This window comes from Balaenoptera physalus (genome assembly GCF_965194825.1).
Source record: "Balaenoptera physalus genome assembly, chromosome: 1".
NCBI classification, from domain to species: domain Eukaryota; kingdom Metazoa; phylum Chordata; class Mammalia; order Artiodactyla; family Balaenopteridae; genus Balaenoptera; species Balaenoptera physalus.
This window is the reverse complement of record NC_138882.1, coordinates 177,315,733-177,331,527: the sequence shown is the minus strand read 5'-3', so window position 1 is coordinate 177,331,527 and position 15,795 is coordinate 177,315,733. Positions and strand designations below refer to the sequence as shown.

Here is a 15,795-nt window from a genome sequence, read left to right as displayed (position 1 = left end):
AGAAAACCCTAGCAAACTAGAAATAGAAGCAAATTTCCTTAATCTGATAAAAGGTATCTATAACAAAAGCCTACACCAAACACGATACTGAAAGCTTTCTCTTGAGATAGAGAACGAAACCAGGTTGACTGCTTTCATATTTCTGTTCAACATTGTACTGAAGAACTTTAACCAGTACATAGGCCAAGAAAAATAAATAAAAATACATAGATCAGAAAGGAAGCAAATAAAGCTGTCATTCATAGACAAGATTGTATATGGAGAAATTTCAAAAGAATCTGTAGATAACCTATTAGAGGTAATAACTGAATTTAGCAATGTCAATATACAAAAATCAATTAATTTTATTTCTATACCAGCAGCAAACAATTAGAAAATGAAATTAAAATAGTACCATTTACAAGAGCATAAAAATCAAATGCCTAGAATAGATATATAGAAGATATGCAAGGCCTCTACATAGAAAACTATAAAACATTATTGAGAAAAATTTAAGAAGACTTAAATAAAAGAAAGGATACACATGGATTGGAGAACTCAGTATTGTAAAGATGTAAATTATCCCCAACTTGACTGCTAGAATCAATGCAATCTAAATCAAAATGACAGTAAAGATTTTTTTAGGACATTAATGTGATGATTCTAAAATTTATATGGAAATTCAGTGTGGCCAAGAGTAGCCAAGATAAACATAGTACATAGTTGAAGGACTTATACTAGAAAAGAAAAAATCTTGTTATAAAGTTACAGTAATTAGAGGTGGTATTTGAACAGCATAAAAAATCCAGAAGCAGACCTGCATATACATAGACATGATTTACAACAATGATAGCACGCGGAGTAGTAGAAAAAGAACGCTCTTTCAATAAATGGTGCTGGGCAATTGGATATACATACTGAAAACAATAGATTTGGACATCTTCATACCATGCACACAAACAATTCCAAGTGAATCGTAGGTCTAGATGTGAAAGGTAAAATAATACAGTTATTAGAAGAAATTATTTTGGGATAGGCAAAGATTTCTTAAATAGGACAGATGTATACACTAACTATAAGGGAAAATATTGATAAAATGGTCTATAGTAAAATCAAGAGCTTCTCTTCATTAGCACACCATTAAGAGAATGTAAAGGAAAGTCACAGTTTGAGGGAAGATATATACTTTACCTATAGCCAACAAACGGATACAGTTCTAGAATGTTTTCAAGAACTCCTAAGAAAAGAAAAACCCAATAGAAAAAATGGGTAAAAAACTGGAACAGTTACCTCTCCAAAGAGAATATCCTAAAAGTCAGCCAACACATGAGAAAGTGCTCAATCTTTTTGATCAAAGGACAATGCAAATTAAAACCCTTATGAGCTGAAAATGTTGGTGAGGATGTGGAGCAACTGGAATGATCATACATTGCTTGTAAGGAAGTAACATTGGCGCACTCACTTTGGAGAACTGGTGGTATCAACTAAGCTGATCATAAACACACCCTATGACCCAGCAATTCTCCTAGGTATAGACCCAAGGAATATATACATATCTGTCCCAAAAGACATGAACAAGGATAGTCATAAAAGCTTTTAGTCATAGTACCTTAAAACAGGAAACAATCCAGATGTCCTTCAATAGTATAATGGATAAACTAATTGTGGTATATTACAACAAAGAATGCTATACCATGTTATGGCAATGAAAATGAACTAATCACTGATACATGAAACATGGAGTTAAATCTCTCAAACATGAGAGAAAAAAGCCTGAGAGAAAAGAGTTCATATTGTATGATTCCAATTTATATAAAGTTCAAAACAGACTAAAGTAATTAATGATATTAGAAGTCAGGATAGCCGTAGTGTTTACATTTGCAGAGAAGGGGGACAATGCCCAGGAAGGGACAAGACAAGGGCTTCTGGGATGCTGTTGTTTATCGCGGGGTCTGAGAAGTGATTCCATAGGTGGTGGTTTCTTTGTGAATATTCATTAAGCTGTACAATTATGATTTGTTTTCTGAATATATATTAAGCTTCAATTTTAAAGTATTAAAGAAAAAGAGAGAGCACTAAATCAAAAGATGGGAGGAAGAAAGAGAGGTCCAGCTGTGGGTTTGAGAGCAGCAGGGACTCTAGAGGCCCACCAGGGAGGTGGTAATACCCCTAAAAGAAAAAGCAGTGGAGTGAGTGAGGATCTTGGAACGAAGTTTCCAGCCTCAGCAATGATTCCCCAAGCCCAGAGGTAGTCCCGGATTAGTACATACTAACAAAACCAAAGGAATACATGGGCTGAGACAGTGGAGCTCTCACCTGTCTGGATGCATGACCCATGATCTGAGTACCTCTCCCCTCCCTCACCCAGACTCCCATCATCACATCACCTTTTTCCACTGAGAAAGATCCAAAACTTGAAATAAGGAGGAATAGCATTTGTGTCAGTAATGGCTGGAGTTTAACTTTCCAACAACCTGGCAGAATGGGGGCTTGGGTTAAGTTTTAGGAAATAAAGTAAGATCTCTTCCTCCTTCTTGCCCCCTTCATCCTTTCTTCTCATAGTTTCTTCCCAATCATCACCCTAGAGGCAGTGGGAGAATGACCAAAGCAATCTATTTGATATACTTAAGAGTGGCCTTGTGGGTATAACCCAGAATTTACTATATTCCCCTAAAATTTGCTCTTACATACTAAAATGAACATATGTCAGGAGCTCTCGTCCCCAAAGACCTCTGTTATAAAATTCACTAGACCTTTCTGTACTTTGTCAGCCTTCCTGGAATATTTTTTGCCAGAGTGTTGGTCTTTTTGCATGGAATTGTCCATCTTAGCAAAGTTCTGTGATATATTCCACGTGTTTGATGAAAAACTTGACTGTGTGTTCTTCTAAGCACCTGAAACAGCAAAATACAGCATTTGTAGGGATCACTTCACAATCTTGGTAAGTATGTTGATTGGGTTCTGTTGTATCTGCAGGATAAACTGAGAAATCTTGTGGGTAGAGGCTGAGATTTACCAAGTTCTACGACCCCAAATCCCAAACACATTGCACTGCTTGTAGTAGGAACTCTGTAAGTGTTCTCTGTTGATGTTGCTTACAGAGCTCTTGTAGGTTTGAATTTTATAAATTTATTTCTACTGAGATAATTTACATACAATATAATTCATCGGTTCAAAGTGTACATTTTTAAGTTTTGGCAAGTGTTTACAATTGTGTAAAATACCACAACAATTAAGATATAAATATATCCATCCCCCCCCCCCACCCCAAAGCTCCCTATGTCTCTTTGCAGTCAATACCCTCCCAACCCTGGCATCTGGAAACCACTGCTTTTCTTTCTGTCACAATAGTTGCCTTTTCTAGAATGTCATATATGTGTAATCATACAGTATATACCGTTTTGTGTCTATTTTTTTTCACTTCGCACAATGCTTTTGAGATTCTTCCATGCGGTAGCATGTGTCAATAATTTGTTCCAGTTGCTACACATTCTCACAAACACATTTGGTAAGTCTTACTAATTTTAGGCATTCCAGTGATTGTATAGTGGTATCTCATTGTCATTTTAATTTGTATATTTTCATGTGCTTATTTGCCATTTGTTTACCTCCTTTGGTGAAGTGTCTGTTCAAATCTTGACTATTTTTTTAAACAATTGGGTTATCTCGCTATTGAGTTATAGAAGTTCTTAATATATTCTGGATACAAGCCCTTTATCATATATGTGTTTTAGAAATATCTGCTCCCAGTCTGAGGCTTACCTTTTCGTTTTCTAACAGTGTCTTTTCAAAAGCAAAAGTTTTAATCTTGATCAGGTCGAATTTATCGATTATTTTTTTTATGGTTTGTGATTCTTTTTTGTCTTGTCTAAGAAATCTTTGCCTAACTCAAGGTCACAAATATTTTCTTCTATGTTTTCTTCTAGAAGTTTTATGCTTTTAGCTATTATGCTTAGGTCTAAGATTCATTCTGAATTAAATTTTTTATTTGGCATGAGATATAGGTCAGGTTTGTTTTATTGCATTTAAATATTCAATTGTTCTAGCACCATTTGTTGAAAAGAATATCCTTTTCTCTATTGAATTATTTTGGCATAGTCATCAAAAGTCCAAGAATTCTGTTCTTTTGACCTATATGTATACCCTTATACCAACAGCGCACTATCTTGGCTTTATAAGTTTTGAAATCAAGGTAGTTGCAACTTTGTTCTTCACTTTCAAAATTATTTTGACTATACTAGTTCTTTTTAAAGTTATTATTATATAAGTTTCAGGAGTACAGAATTGTAATTTGACACCTGTGTATGCTACAAAATGATCACCACCACAGGTCTAGTTACCATCCATCACCATACAGTTGATGCCCTTCACACATTTCACCCACACCCCCAACACACTTCCCCTCTGGGAACCATTGGTACTAGCCCTTATAAGCTCTTTCGAATTACCATGCAATTTATACAACTAGCAGGTCAATTTCTACCAAAAAACCTCTTTGGATTTGAATTGGGATTGCACTGAACCTATAAAACAATTTAGAGAGAATTAATATCTTAACTTTGTCGAGTGTTATGATCCAGTAACGTGGTATATTTCTCCAATTATTTTCAACATTAAGTATGACGATGTTAATTGTAGGTTTTCTTATAAAAGCATTTTATCACTTCCAATCCTAGTTTCTTCAGAGTTTTTAACAAGAACAGGTGTTGAATTTTATCAAATACTTTTTCTGCATCTATGGAAATGATCATATTATTATTCTTTTTGAGTATTCTATGGGATTATATTGATCGATTTTCAAATGTTAAAACAACCTAGTATTTCTGGAATAAATTCTACTTGATCATGATATACTATCAATTTTTTATATTGCTGAATTCAATTTACTAAAGTTTTGTCAAGGATTTTTTTGCATCTGCATTCATGAAAGATATTAGCCTGTAGTTTTCTCTTTTTTGTAATGTCTTTGGTTTTGGTATTAGAGTAATGCTGGCTTCATAAAATGAGTTTCTCTTTTATTTTGTGGAAGAGTTTGTGTAGAATTGGTATTATTTCTTCCTTAACTTTTTTTTTAAATTTTTATTTATTTATATTTTATTTTTGGCTGTGTTGGGTCTTCGTTTCTGTGTGAGGGCTTTCTCCAGTTGCGGCGAGTGGGGGCCACTCTTCATCGCAGTGCACGGGCCTCTCACTATCGTGGCCTCTCTTGCTGTGGAGCACAAGCTCCAGACGCACAGGCTCAGTAGTTGTGGCTCACGGGCCTAGTTGCTCCGCAGCATGTGGGAACCTCCCAGACCAGGGCTCGAACCCGTGTCCCCTGCATTGGCAGGCAGATTCTCAACCACTGTGCCACCAGGGAAGCCCTCTTCCTTAACTTTTTGATGGAATTTATGAGTAAAGCCATTTGGGCCAGGAGTTTTTTCAGTGGGAAGGTTTTTTTAATGACAAACTCCATTTGCATGTTAGATATAGGGTCTTCAGATTATCTATGTCTTCTTGAATGAGCTTTGGTAATTTGTGTCTTTCAAGGAAGATTTTCCATTTCATCTCTGTCATGTAATTTATTGGCATTAGGTTGTTCATAATAGTCCCTTATTATCCTTTATGTCTGTAAGTTCTGTAGTAATGTCCCTCCTTCATTTCTGATATTGGTAATTTGCATCTTATATCTTTTTGTTAAAGATATAAACCTCTGGCTAGAGGTTTATGGATCTTTTCAAAAGAAAACAGCAAGGGGTTTCATTGATTTTTTTCCCATTTCTGTTTTCTATTTCATTTACTTCTACTATTACCATTATTATTTCCTTCTTTCTATTTATTTTAGGCTTTATTTGCTCTTCTTTTTCTAGCTTTTTAAGGTGGAAGCTTAAATCATGGAATTTAGACCTTTCTTCTTTCTTAATATAAGCATTTAATACTGTGAATTTTCCTCTAATCCCTGTTTTAACAGCATCTCATGTATGTTGAAATGTTGTGCCTTCATTTTCTTCCTAAACTAGCTTCTATTTTTCTTATAATATCTTTTGACATATGGTTTATTTGGAAGACTGCTGTTTAATTTCCAAGTAGCTGGAGGGATTTTGAGTTTTTCTGCTCTTATTGGATGGAGGTTTTTTAAAATAAATGTCAATTAGGTCAAATTGGTTGATAATTTTGTTCAAGTCTTTTATATCCTTATTGATTTTCTCTTTATTCATTCTATCAATATGGAGAGAAAAGTGTTGAAATCTCCCACATTATATTATTGTGAATTTGTTTATTTCTTTTTTAAGTTTTGTCAGTTTTTGCTCTATGTATTTTAAAGCACTGTTTGGTTCATGCACATTTATAATTTTTACCTCTTCTTGGTGAATTGAACCCTTTATCACTGTGAAATGCCCCTTTTTATCCCTGGTAATATTCCTTGTTCTGAAGTCTATTTTTTCTGATATTAATATAGTCACTCCAGTTTTCTTTTGACTACTGTTAGCAAACTGTATCTTTTTGCATCCTTTTACTTTTAACCTATCCGTGTCTTTATATTTAAAGTTGGTTTCTGAAAGGTAACATATGCTTGAGTTGGATCTTGGTTTTTTAAAATCTGTTCTGGTTATCTCTTTTTGATTGGAGTGTTTAAAACTTTTACATTTAATGTAAAAATTTATATGGTTGGATTTAAATCTACCATTCTCCTGTTTGATCTTTGTTCCTTTTCTCCTTCATTCTTTTGGATTAAATGAGTATTTCTTATGATTCAATTTTACCTTCATTGCTGATTTATTAGCTATACTTATTTTATTTTTAGCAGTTGCTTTAAGGTTTAGCGTTTACATCTTTAATTTATCACAGTAAAAAAAAACACCACTTCACATATAACGTAAGAACTTTACAATAGTATACTTCCATTTCCCACATTCCATACTTTTTGTTATTTTGAGATACATTTTAGTTCTACATGTATTATGAATCTCACGTTATTATTTTTTTTAAAGACTTGTTTTAATTTTATTCATTTTTTGGCTACATTGGGTCTTTGTTGCTATGTGCGGGCTTTCTCTAGTTGTGGCGAACGGGGACTACTTTGTGTTGTGGTGCACGGGCTTCTCATTGTGGTGGCTTCTCTTGTTGCAGAACTCGGGCTCTAGGCGCGCAGGCTTCAGTAATGCAGCTCAGTAGTTGCAACATGCGGGCCCTAGAGTGCGCGGGCTTCAGTAGTTGCACTGTGTGGGCTCAATAGTTGTGGCGCGCAGTCTCAGTAGTTGTGGCACATGGGCTTAGTTGCTCCACGGCACGTGGGATCTTCCCAGACCAGGGATCGAACTCATGACCCTGCATTGGCTGCCACCAGGGAAGTCCCTCGTGTTATTTTTCATTTAAACAGTCAATCATTTTTTAAGGAGATTAAAATAAGAAAAAATGTATTTTATATTTACCATTGTCAGTGTTCTTTAATTCTTTGGGTTTATCTAAGCTTCTGTCTGGTATCATATTCCTTCTGTCTGCAGAACCTATTTTAACATTTCTTGTAGTGCAAGTCTTCTGATAATGCATTCTCTAGGTTTTTGTTTGCCTAAAATAATCTTTTTTTCTTTCATTTTCTTAGTCATTTTTATTGGTAATAGAATTCTGTGTTGACAGTTTCCCTCCTCTCCCCAACTTTAAAATATATTACTCCATTGTCTCCTAACTTGCATAGTTTATGATGAGTGATCCACTGTAATTCTTATCTTATAGTCCTAATATATCTTTTTTACCCACTATTTTTAAGTTTTTCTGTTTATCACTTTTATTCAGAAATTTGATTTTGATGATGACTGCATCATTTTATTATTTTCTTTATGTTTTTACTATTTGGGATTCATTGAAATTCCTGAATCTGCAGATTTATAGTTTTCATCAAATTTGGAAAATATTCAGCCATTATTTTTTCAAAAAATTTTCAGCCTTTCCCCACCCCAGTTTCTTTCCTGGAGCTACAAGTATACGTATATAGATTACTTAATATTTTCCCACAATCACTGAGATTCTGTTCTTTCCCCTCCCCCCCACTTTCATTTGGGCAGTGTATATTGCCTTCAAGTTCAATGATCTTCTGTAGTTTCTAATCTGCTGTTAATCCCATCTATTATATTTTTATTTCAAATATTGCATGTCTCATCTCTAGAAGTTACATTTGGGTCCTTTTTAAAAATATTTTCCATTTCTATCTTCATTATGTTCATGTTTTCCTTTACATATTTGAGCATGTTTATAATACCTGCTTTAATGTCCTTTTCTACTAATTTTTTTAAAATTTATTTATTTAATTTATTTATTTTTGGCTGCATTGGGTCTTCATTGCTGCACACGGGCTTTCTCTAGTTGCGGTGAGCGGGGGCTACTCTTTATTGCGGTGCGTGGACTTCTCATTGTGGTGGCTTCTCTTGTTACAAAGCACGGGCTCTAGGCATGCAGGCTTCAGTAGTGGTGGCTCAAGGACTCTAGAGCGCAGGCTCAGTAGTTGTGGTGCACGGGCTTAGTTGCTCCACGGCATGTAGGATCTTCCCGGACCAGGGCTCGAACCCGTGTCTCCTGCATTGGCAGGCGGATTCTCAACCACTGCACCACCAGGGAAGCCCCTTTTCTACTAATTTTATGATCTCTGTCATTTCTGGGACTGCTAATATTGACTGCTCTTTCTCTTGGATATGTGTCTTATTTTCCTGTATTTTTCATGTCCAGTAATTTTGTACTGGACACTGGACATTGTGAGTTTTACACTGTTGGGTACTGGATTTTGAAGTATTTCTGTAGAGTGTTGCATTTTTTTTTTCTGGCACAATTTCCAGTAACTTACAGACCCATATGCTCCTTTCCAGCTTTTTAAGCTTTGTTATAGTGAATCCAGAGCAGCTTTTACTCTAGGAATAATTTATCTCCACTACTAAGACATGATATTTCTATAGACTCTGCCCAATCAATCCTCATCTGATACAGTGTCTCTCTATTCTGGTTTATGGGAACATGAAGTAGTCCCAGTTCTGTGTCAGGCCCAGAAATTGTTCAGCCTACTGCTTTCTGGTGGCTCTTTCCCCAGTCTTAGTTTCTTCTCATGCATGTGCCCATCATTCCTCAGCCAAAGACTTGAGGAGAGCTCTCTTCCTATATCTGAACTTTTTATGTGCAGGTCCCTCCCTTATGGTGTTCTACCCTGTAAATTCCAGCCGCTTTGGTCTCCCTGAACTCCGATTTCTATCTCCCCAGCTCAGAAACTGAGGTTTCCCTCACCCTGAACTGTGGCCTAGAAACTGCCCCGAGCACTAAGCTGGAGCAATTGTGGGGCTCACCTTGTTTTTCTTCTCTCAGGGATTACAGTACTGGGCTCCCTGTTGTTCAATGTCTAAAAACCGTGTTTCCTATATTTCTCTGTTTTTTTAGTTGTTAACAGCAGGAGCATGATTTAATTTTCATAGAAGTTAATCTTTCATGAACAGACTTTTTATTTTGCTCACCTTTTTTCCTAAGGAACTTACATCATTTATAAATACTAAGGAATGAAGGATTGAATAAATGATGTTATGCTCTACCAATCCTTTGCTCCTTCAGTATTTACTCTTCACTTTATTCTATCACCCTCACAGCAGCAATTCTCAATCGTTTATGGTGGACAATCTATACTAAAAACTTAATATTTTATATAATTATTGGCAACACACTCAAAGAAATTAAGAAATTAAAAACAACAGAAACAAGTCAATATTGATCATAGCACAATCACTACTCTAGTATAAGAATGTCTTTTAGGATCTATAAAAGCAGCCACTATTCACTTGTCACGTCTCAGTGCAGTGTTGTTGTCTTAGTAATAACCATCTACTTCCCTAGCTGCAATAAAGCTGTTATTTTTTAAATGCATTAGTGTGCTAGAATTATGAGTAATTAGAAGAGATTTAAGCTGCTTATTACAATGGTAATATGTACATATTGTCAAATTTTTGGAAAGATAAATTTAAAAGATTTAAAAAAACAATTCATATTCCTACCACCCAAAGACAACACTATTAATAATGTTTTCCAGCCTTGTTACTGCATACCTGTGAAGCCAGGATGAGAGAAGGTGCAGCCCAGGTGTGAATGGAGCACTGTGCAGATGTGCCTCACTGGTGCACTTGCTTGTATAACTGTTCATGACAGGATGTCAGGGGCCTGGAATCTAAGAAAGAGCAATGAAGATATACTACCTTCCTAATCAACAGCATATGTTTAAGCAGTTCCCAGGTGAGGGCCAGTGCAGTGATCAAGAGTATCCAGTCATCTGTTCAAGGTTAATAGTCCTGGGTTCTGCCACTTAATAGTTCTGATTTGGATGAGTCACTTGACCTTTTAAATCCATTTCCTCCTCCATAAACGGAGATTGGTAACAGTACCTTCCTCTCAAGTTGCTTGTGAGGATCAAATACGATGATCCACAAGTAGTAAATGCTGCCTAGCCTACAGTAGGCTTGTATTAACATTAGATTTTAATACATGAACGGGGATAATATATTAACAGCTTAAAAGAATAGCTGTCATTTCTTGAGCCCCTACACTCCTAAATCCCTTGTATAGAATACTTCACGCAATCCTTACAATAATCCAGTGAGGTATTATCCCCATTTTACAGATGAGAAAACTGAAATTCAGAGGGAGGGGTTAAGTGACTTACTCAAGGTCACACCAGGAGTAAGAGGTGGGATCAGGCTTTGAACCCAGGAAGTCTGACTTCTGCTTGCTCTGAACCACTATAATAACCTCTAAGGCAGCACACACTAAATGTTAACATGCTAAATGTTGACATTTACTATCCTTGAGTGTGTATGGTTGGTTTTTTAAAAATTAGGACATTGCATAGAGTCCTGTGCAATGTACTATGCAAATAGAGTCCTATGCAAATATTGAGGCTGTCTTGAATTTTCACAGGATGCTGGGGGTCCCCAGAACTCAGTTTGAAAATTCCTGAGGCAGTTCACTGTTGGGTAGTTCTAACTGCTAGAAAGTTCCTGTGTGAATCAGCTCAGAATAAGTCTCACTCCTCTTCCATGTTGGTGAGTTTTGAAATGCAGGTCATAGCTTGTAGTGTTTTGTGAAGCTTTTGTTTGTTATGTGCATGTGTATGTGTGCTGGATCACAATATAAAATGCATTTCTTACCATGGGTCACAGTCAAAAAGTTTGAAAGCCACTGTTCTATATGACTATTCTTCAGGTATTTGAAGGCAGCTGTCATAACCCACAACCTAAAGACTAATTCTCTTCTCCACAAGGGACCTCTTCAGCTTCTGCAATACCCTTGTAACATGGGGATTCCTCCTTTCATTATACTGGGTACCATCCTCTGGCCCTGTCACCAGATTCATCTGGGCCTCTCCTCAAATTGCCTTTGGGATGACTTCCTTGACCACTCTCTCTTCAGAAGCACCACCCATCTCTCTCTAGCCTCTGACCCTGTCTAATTTTCTGAAAGCACTTTTCACTACCCAACATGATATTTTATATGTAATATATAAAATATTTTTTTATGATCTTCATCAATAAGATGTTCATCACTGAATCCCCAGTCTGTTTCCTGGCACATAGCAGTTGCTCAATAAATATTTGTGGACTGAATGAATGGATGAATACTAGGAGTAGACACATTTTATCCATAATGTATATAGATGTACTCATAATATTAAATACAACTCTTTCCATTAGGAGCTACATTCTAGAAAGATTTAACTCACAAAACTACAACTGTAGGCATGTTTTCATTCTACCATCTCTATGTTTTAAAAAACCCTTATTACTTATCTTATAGTATTATCACATATTTCATATATTTATGCATGTATTTTACTGTAGTATATCAATATATACTACCTCATGTATACTGTTACCTTTATGTGGAATTTTATGGGACTTGCATGAGTAGTTTTGACTATATGAGATTTTTATTGATTCACTTACAATGCTATGGTGCATGTTGGAAGTATTTTACATTTTTCAAAGCACTCTTGGGTAAATAATCTATTTGATATTTTTCTGAAGCCGAGAAAGTGTGTCGGAGAGCTGGAATAAACTTCCGCTGCCGGTTAGTGACCTCTAGATTCCAATCACAGCCTTTCGTTTCACAGATGGGTAAACCGAAGTCCCGAGCAGGGAAGGAGATGGAGTGGACCTGGGATTAGAATTTAGCTCTTTGTGGCCCACCTGCTGCCAGACGCCCCCAAACGTTTGTACACTCGCCGGAGCTGAGGCAGGGGAGTCAGATGCCCACGCCCCTCACCGGAGCTCTGTGGGGAAGGCATGCCCTGGTTATTATCACCACTTTTCAGGTGGGGACTCTGAGGGCACACCTCCAGGGAGGGGAACCTCCTACAGTGGCTTCTTCCTGCCCTCACGGCACCACCTAGCTCGGCAGCGGAATTCCGCACGCACCGGGCAGGCGGCGGTCTCAGTGGGCGTCCCATGCGGTGCGCCGGGTCCTCCTCCCCACGACCCTGGCATCCGTCCCCCAAAAGGGACATCTTCCTACCTTATCGGGTCCCCCAGGGCTGAATCTGGCCTGTCAACCTCCTTGTCGCTATGGCAACCACAGGCCTAAACATTCTAACTTCCACCTTCTGCCCGCCTCCTGATGAACTCGAGCCAATGGTGTCCTCCGTTTCTTTAGCGTGAAAAGTTGTTGGCCAATGATCATAGGCATTTCAAAAACCGCTGGGAAGCTGCCAGAATTTTAGGGTTCAGGTTAACTACGTCAGGATGGGTGGGGAACCTTAATAGGGCTTATCTAGGCAACCCCCCCAAAATCTTGTGATAGACCCAAAGCCTTAGACTTCTGCTCACCCAGAAATCCTACTTCAAGGAATAAATCTAAAAGAACTAACATTCATCGAAGCCCTGTTTATAAGAGCCAAAGAAAAATGACTGAAACGGGCAGCATACGAGGGCAGCCATGTAGTGTTCCAGGAGCCCCTCTTTACACACTTAAGAGCAATCACAGTGATCTTGTCATTCTCCCTCTTAGAACACTCCAAGGGCTCCCCTTTAAACTTAGGATGAAATCCAAACATCTTCATATAAGCTGTCCCTTGCCCGTCCCGCTCCTCCTTCCCACGCGCCAGAAAAATCTCGCACCAGCCACGCTGTCCTTTGGGCAGTTCCTACAATATGTCAACCTCGTCCTGCTCTCGGGTGTTCCCTCTGAGTTCGCTTGGTGTCAGGGTCTGAACCACAACTGCCTCTTTCTCATCATCGAGGTCTCTGTCCAAATGTCATGTCTTCACCTGTAAAATGGGCATGAGCCCAATGTCTCACTCAGGGGGTTGTTGAGAGGATCTGAAATGAAATGCATGTGAGTGAAAAAGCAGAAGCTCCATGCACGTAATAATTATTTTTTAAATACAACTCATTTTTTTAAAATTTAATTTTTAAATTGAAATATAGTTGCTGTACAATATTATATGTTACAGGTGTACAGAATAGTGATTCACAATTTTTTAAGGTTATACTCCATTTATAGTTATTATAAAATATTGGCTATATTCCCTGTATTGTACAATATATCTTCGGGGCAATTATAATTATTACACTTGTACATTACGGAAGCATTCAAGTGCTGGGCTTACTGGTGGACCTTAAGTATTGCTGAGCTGTGGACGTACCGGGAGGGTTGGTATATTGTGCTGCCAACAGGTGTTCCGGGAGGATAGGCAAGGAGAGATTTTTATGGCCCCGCGGCTTTGGGAGGAACCGGGCCTTGAAAGATGTGTGGGATTTGAATACCTGGTGAGAGCGTGGGGTGGGGGAACAGCAGGAGCAAAGCCCGGGAGGGGGCTCTGAGGATAAGGAGGCAGGACACCTGGCAGGCTGCCCACCTGTAGGGCAGGTGTTGTGAGCAAGTCACCGGAGCTTTCCAGACACAGCCCGAGGAGGGAGCGGAGTTTTGTTCCAACGTCCTTCCTGTGGCCGCTAGAGGGGACCCTCTCCAGGCGAGCGCAAAGCTCCTGCGGGGCGCCGCCTCCTCAAGGCTCTCCCCCTACGCTTCAAGCAAGCTTCTCGGCGGAGCCAATGCCGGAGGTCTGTCCCGCCCACCCCTCCTCGCAGCCACTCGCCTGCGCCAAATGCCCGCCAGCTTTTGACTGGCAGGCGGCCTGGCAAGTCAAATCGCGGCCTTTGAAAGCAAAACACTGCAGCACTGGGGCACCTCTGGGTTGGGGAAGGAATCTAGGAGGCTGTGCCTCCGGGTTGCGCGAAGAGTCTAAGTCATTGCTCAGAAACCTCTGATAGGTGGGCCTTAGCGGAAACGCCGCCGGTGAGTAGTGATTAAGACTAAGGGCGGGGGAAGGGGGACTTGAAGTCACCCTTCATTTCAGGAAAAGCGAATGCATTTGTGATCATCTACCGTAAATATCTTCCTTCTTGTCATTGTGGGTCTCATTGCCTCAGAATGCTTTTTCCATTTTCGCATCGAGGAGAGGGGCATGGATTTGCCTTAATAAAGGTGATGCCAGGCGTTACCAAATCAGGAAGTGAAATAGAGTAACTTCGCCTGAATTGTTCCTATACACGCCGGCTTGGGCGATAGTAGATGGTGGAGTTAGCAGGTGGATGAGAGAAGGCCTTCTTGATCCATGCTGGCCTCTGGAAGTTGCTTCCAGCGCATTGGGTGGGGACTTTAGCGTGTAAGCCTTTAGTGAGACAAAGCCCAGGAAAGGGAAAGCGCTTGGCCTGCAACTGGCACTCAGCAACCGGAAGCTGAATTGGCAGGTGGTGGGAAAGGGCGTGTTTGCGTTGTTTGTTCAGGCAGAGCCAAATTCTATCAGTAGGGTCTAATACAGACCCTACTCTTAGCAGCCACGAGCTGCGTTTCTCTAGGCTGGGAAACCGTACTCTGTGGGTCAGTGAAGTAATTCATTGAGATGAGGGCTGGGGGATGGAGTGGAAGCCATCACCTAGTGAATTATCTTTCCTTTTTTGAGTCAGCGACCCTGTGCTCACTGGTGGCTGTGAGGGCCTCAAAATTAAGGGGTGACTGGCAGCACAGAGTTGGCTCCTTGTCTCTAGGGCATATGTTAGTCCTGGAAAAGTGCTTTGAAGTCAGGAAAAGAGAGTCGCTGGGCAAAGAATGTGTGCCTTATAAGGAAGGGCAACTTGCGGAGAGTTCCTCCAAGGCTTTTAGTCCCAACGGCTACACAGCTGAGGGAGAGTTTTCTGTCTTTGCAGGCCATGATGCCTCAGAGGCCTGGGGTTCCTGAGGCAGAGAGGGAAGCTGCTTTTTCAAAGCGAATTAAATGAGAGTAACCACAGCCGCCACAAAGGAGGGCAAAAAAGAAACCCACCTGGAGGAACCAGCTGATCCAGAGGAGGTTAGTTAGGGGCCTAGATTCCCATCAGCCCCTTGGCACATCCCTGTGGTCTCTCTGACGTGTTGTGGGCGGGGCTGGCTATACGGGCTGTATCTCTGGAGTCGTGGTTGGTTAGGCCTGAGTAAGCCGTTCTCTTCTTGCCCGTGAAGCAGCCACGGTGCACCAGGTGCTTCACAGGCCTGTCTATAGCCAGTCAGCAGGTATGTATGGAGGTCACCGTGCCAGGCTCTGGGCTAGATCTCGGCAGGGAGCAACGGAGCAGGGGATTCAGCAAACTGCTTCCCAGAATTTGTGCTCCAGTGCCCCTTCACCTCCAGGCTGAAAGACTCTAAGAGGATCTCAGAGATCAAGGGAGCCCTGGGCCACCCTTCCTTCCTAAGGCATAAAAGTATAGTGAAGAATAATTACGCTTTTCACAAGATTACAAACAAATATTCGTAGGGCTTTATAGTCAGGGAGGTCTGGTTATGGGA

General features: G+C 39.6%; 2 protein-coding genes across 16 annotated transcripts in view; one reads left to right on the top strand and one right to left on the bottom strand.

Moving 5' to 3' along the window:
* The window catches only part of STPG1 (sperm tail PG-rich repeat containing 1), a 54,371-nt gene extending 40,337 nt beyond the window's left edge, over positions 1-14,034 (bottom strand). For all 3 annotated transcript variants that reach the window (XM_082464588.1, XM_082464590.1, XM_082464589.1), the window contains exons 1-2: positions 12,490-14,034; positions 2,733-10,150 (exon numbers count right to left, since the gene is read on the bottom strand). In XM_082464588.1, coding sequence (XP_082320714.1) covers positions 2,733-2,805 — 73 coding nt within the window. In that variant the 5' untranslated portion in view covers positions 2,806-10,150; positions 12,490-14,034. The remainder of the gene's footprint in view (positions 1-2,732; positions 10,151-12,489) is intronic.
* Positions 14,035-14,135: 101 nt separating this feature from the next.
* The window catches only part of NIPAL3 (NIPA like domain containing 3), a 49,671-nt gene continuing 48,011 nt past the window's right edge, over positions 14,136-15,795 (top strand). For 3 of the 13 annotated variants that reach the window (XR_014264517.1, XR_014264518.1, XM_082464548.1), the window contains exons 1-2: positions 14,139-14,268; positions 15,180-15,322. The gene's annotated coding sequence lies outside the window, so the exon portion shown is untranslated. The other 10 variants (XM_082464538.1, XM_082464540.1, XM_082464546.1 and 7 more) reach the window with 8 other exon arrangements.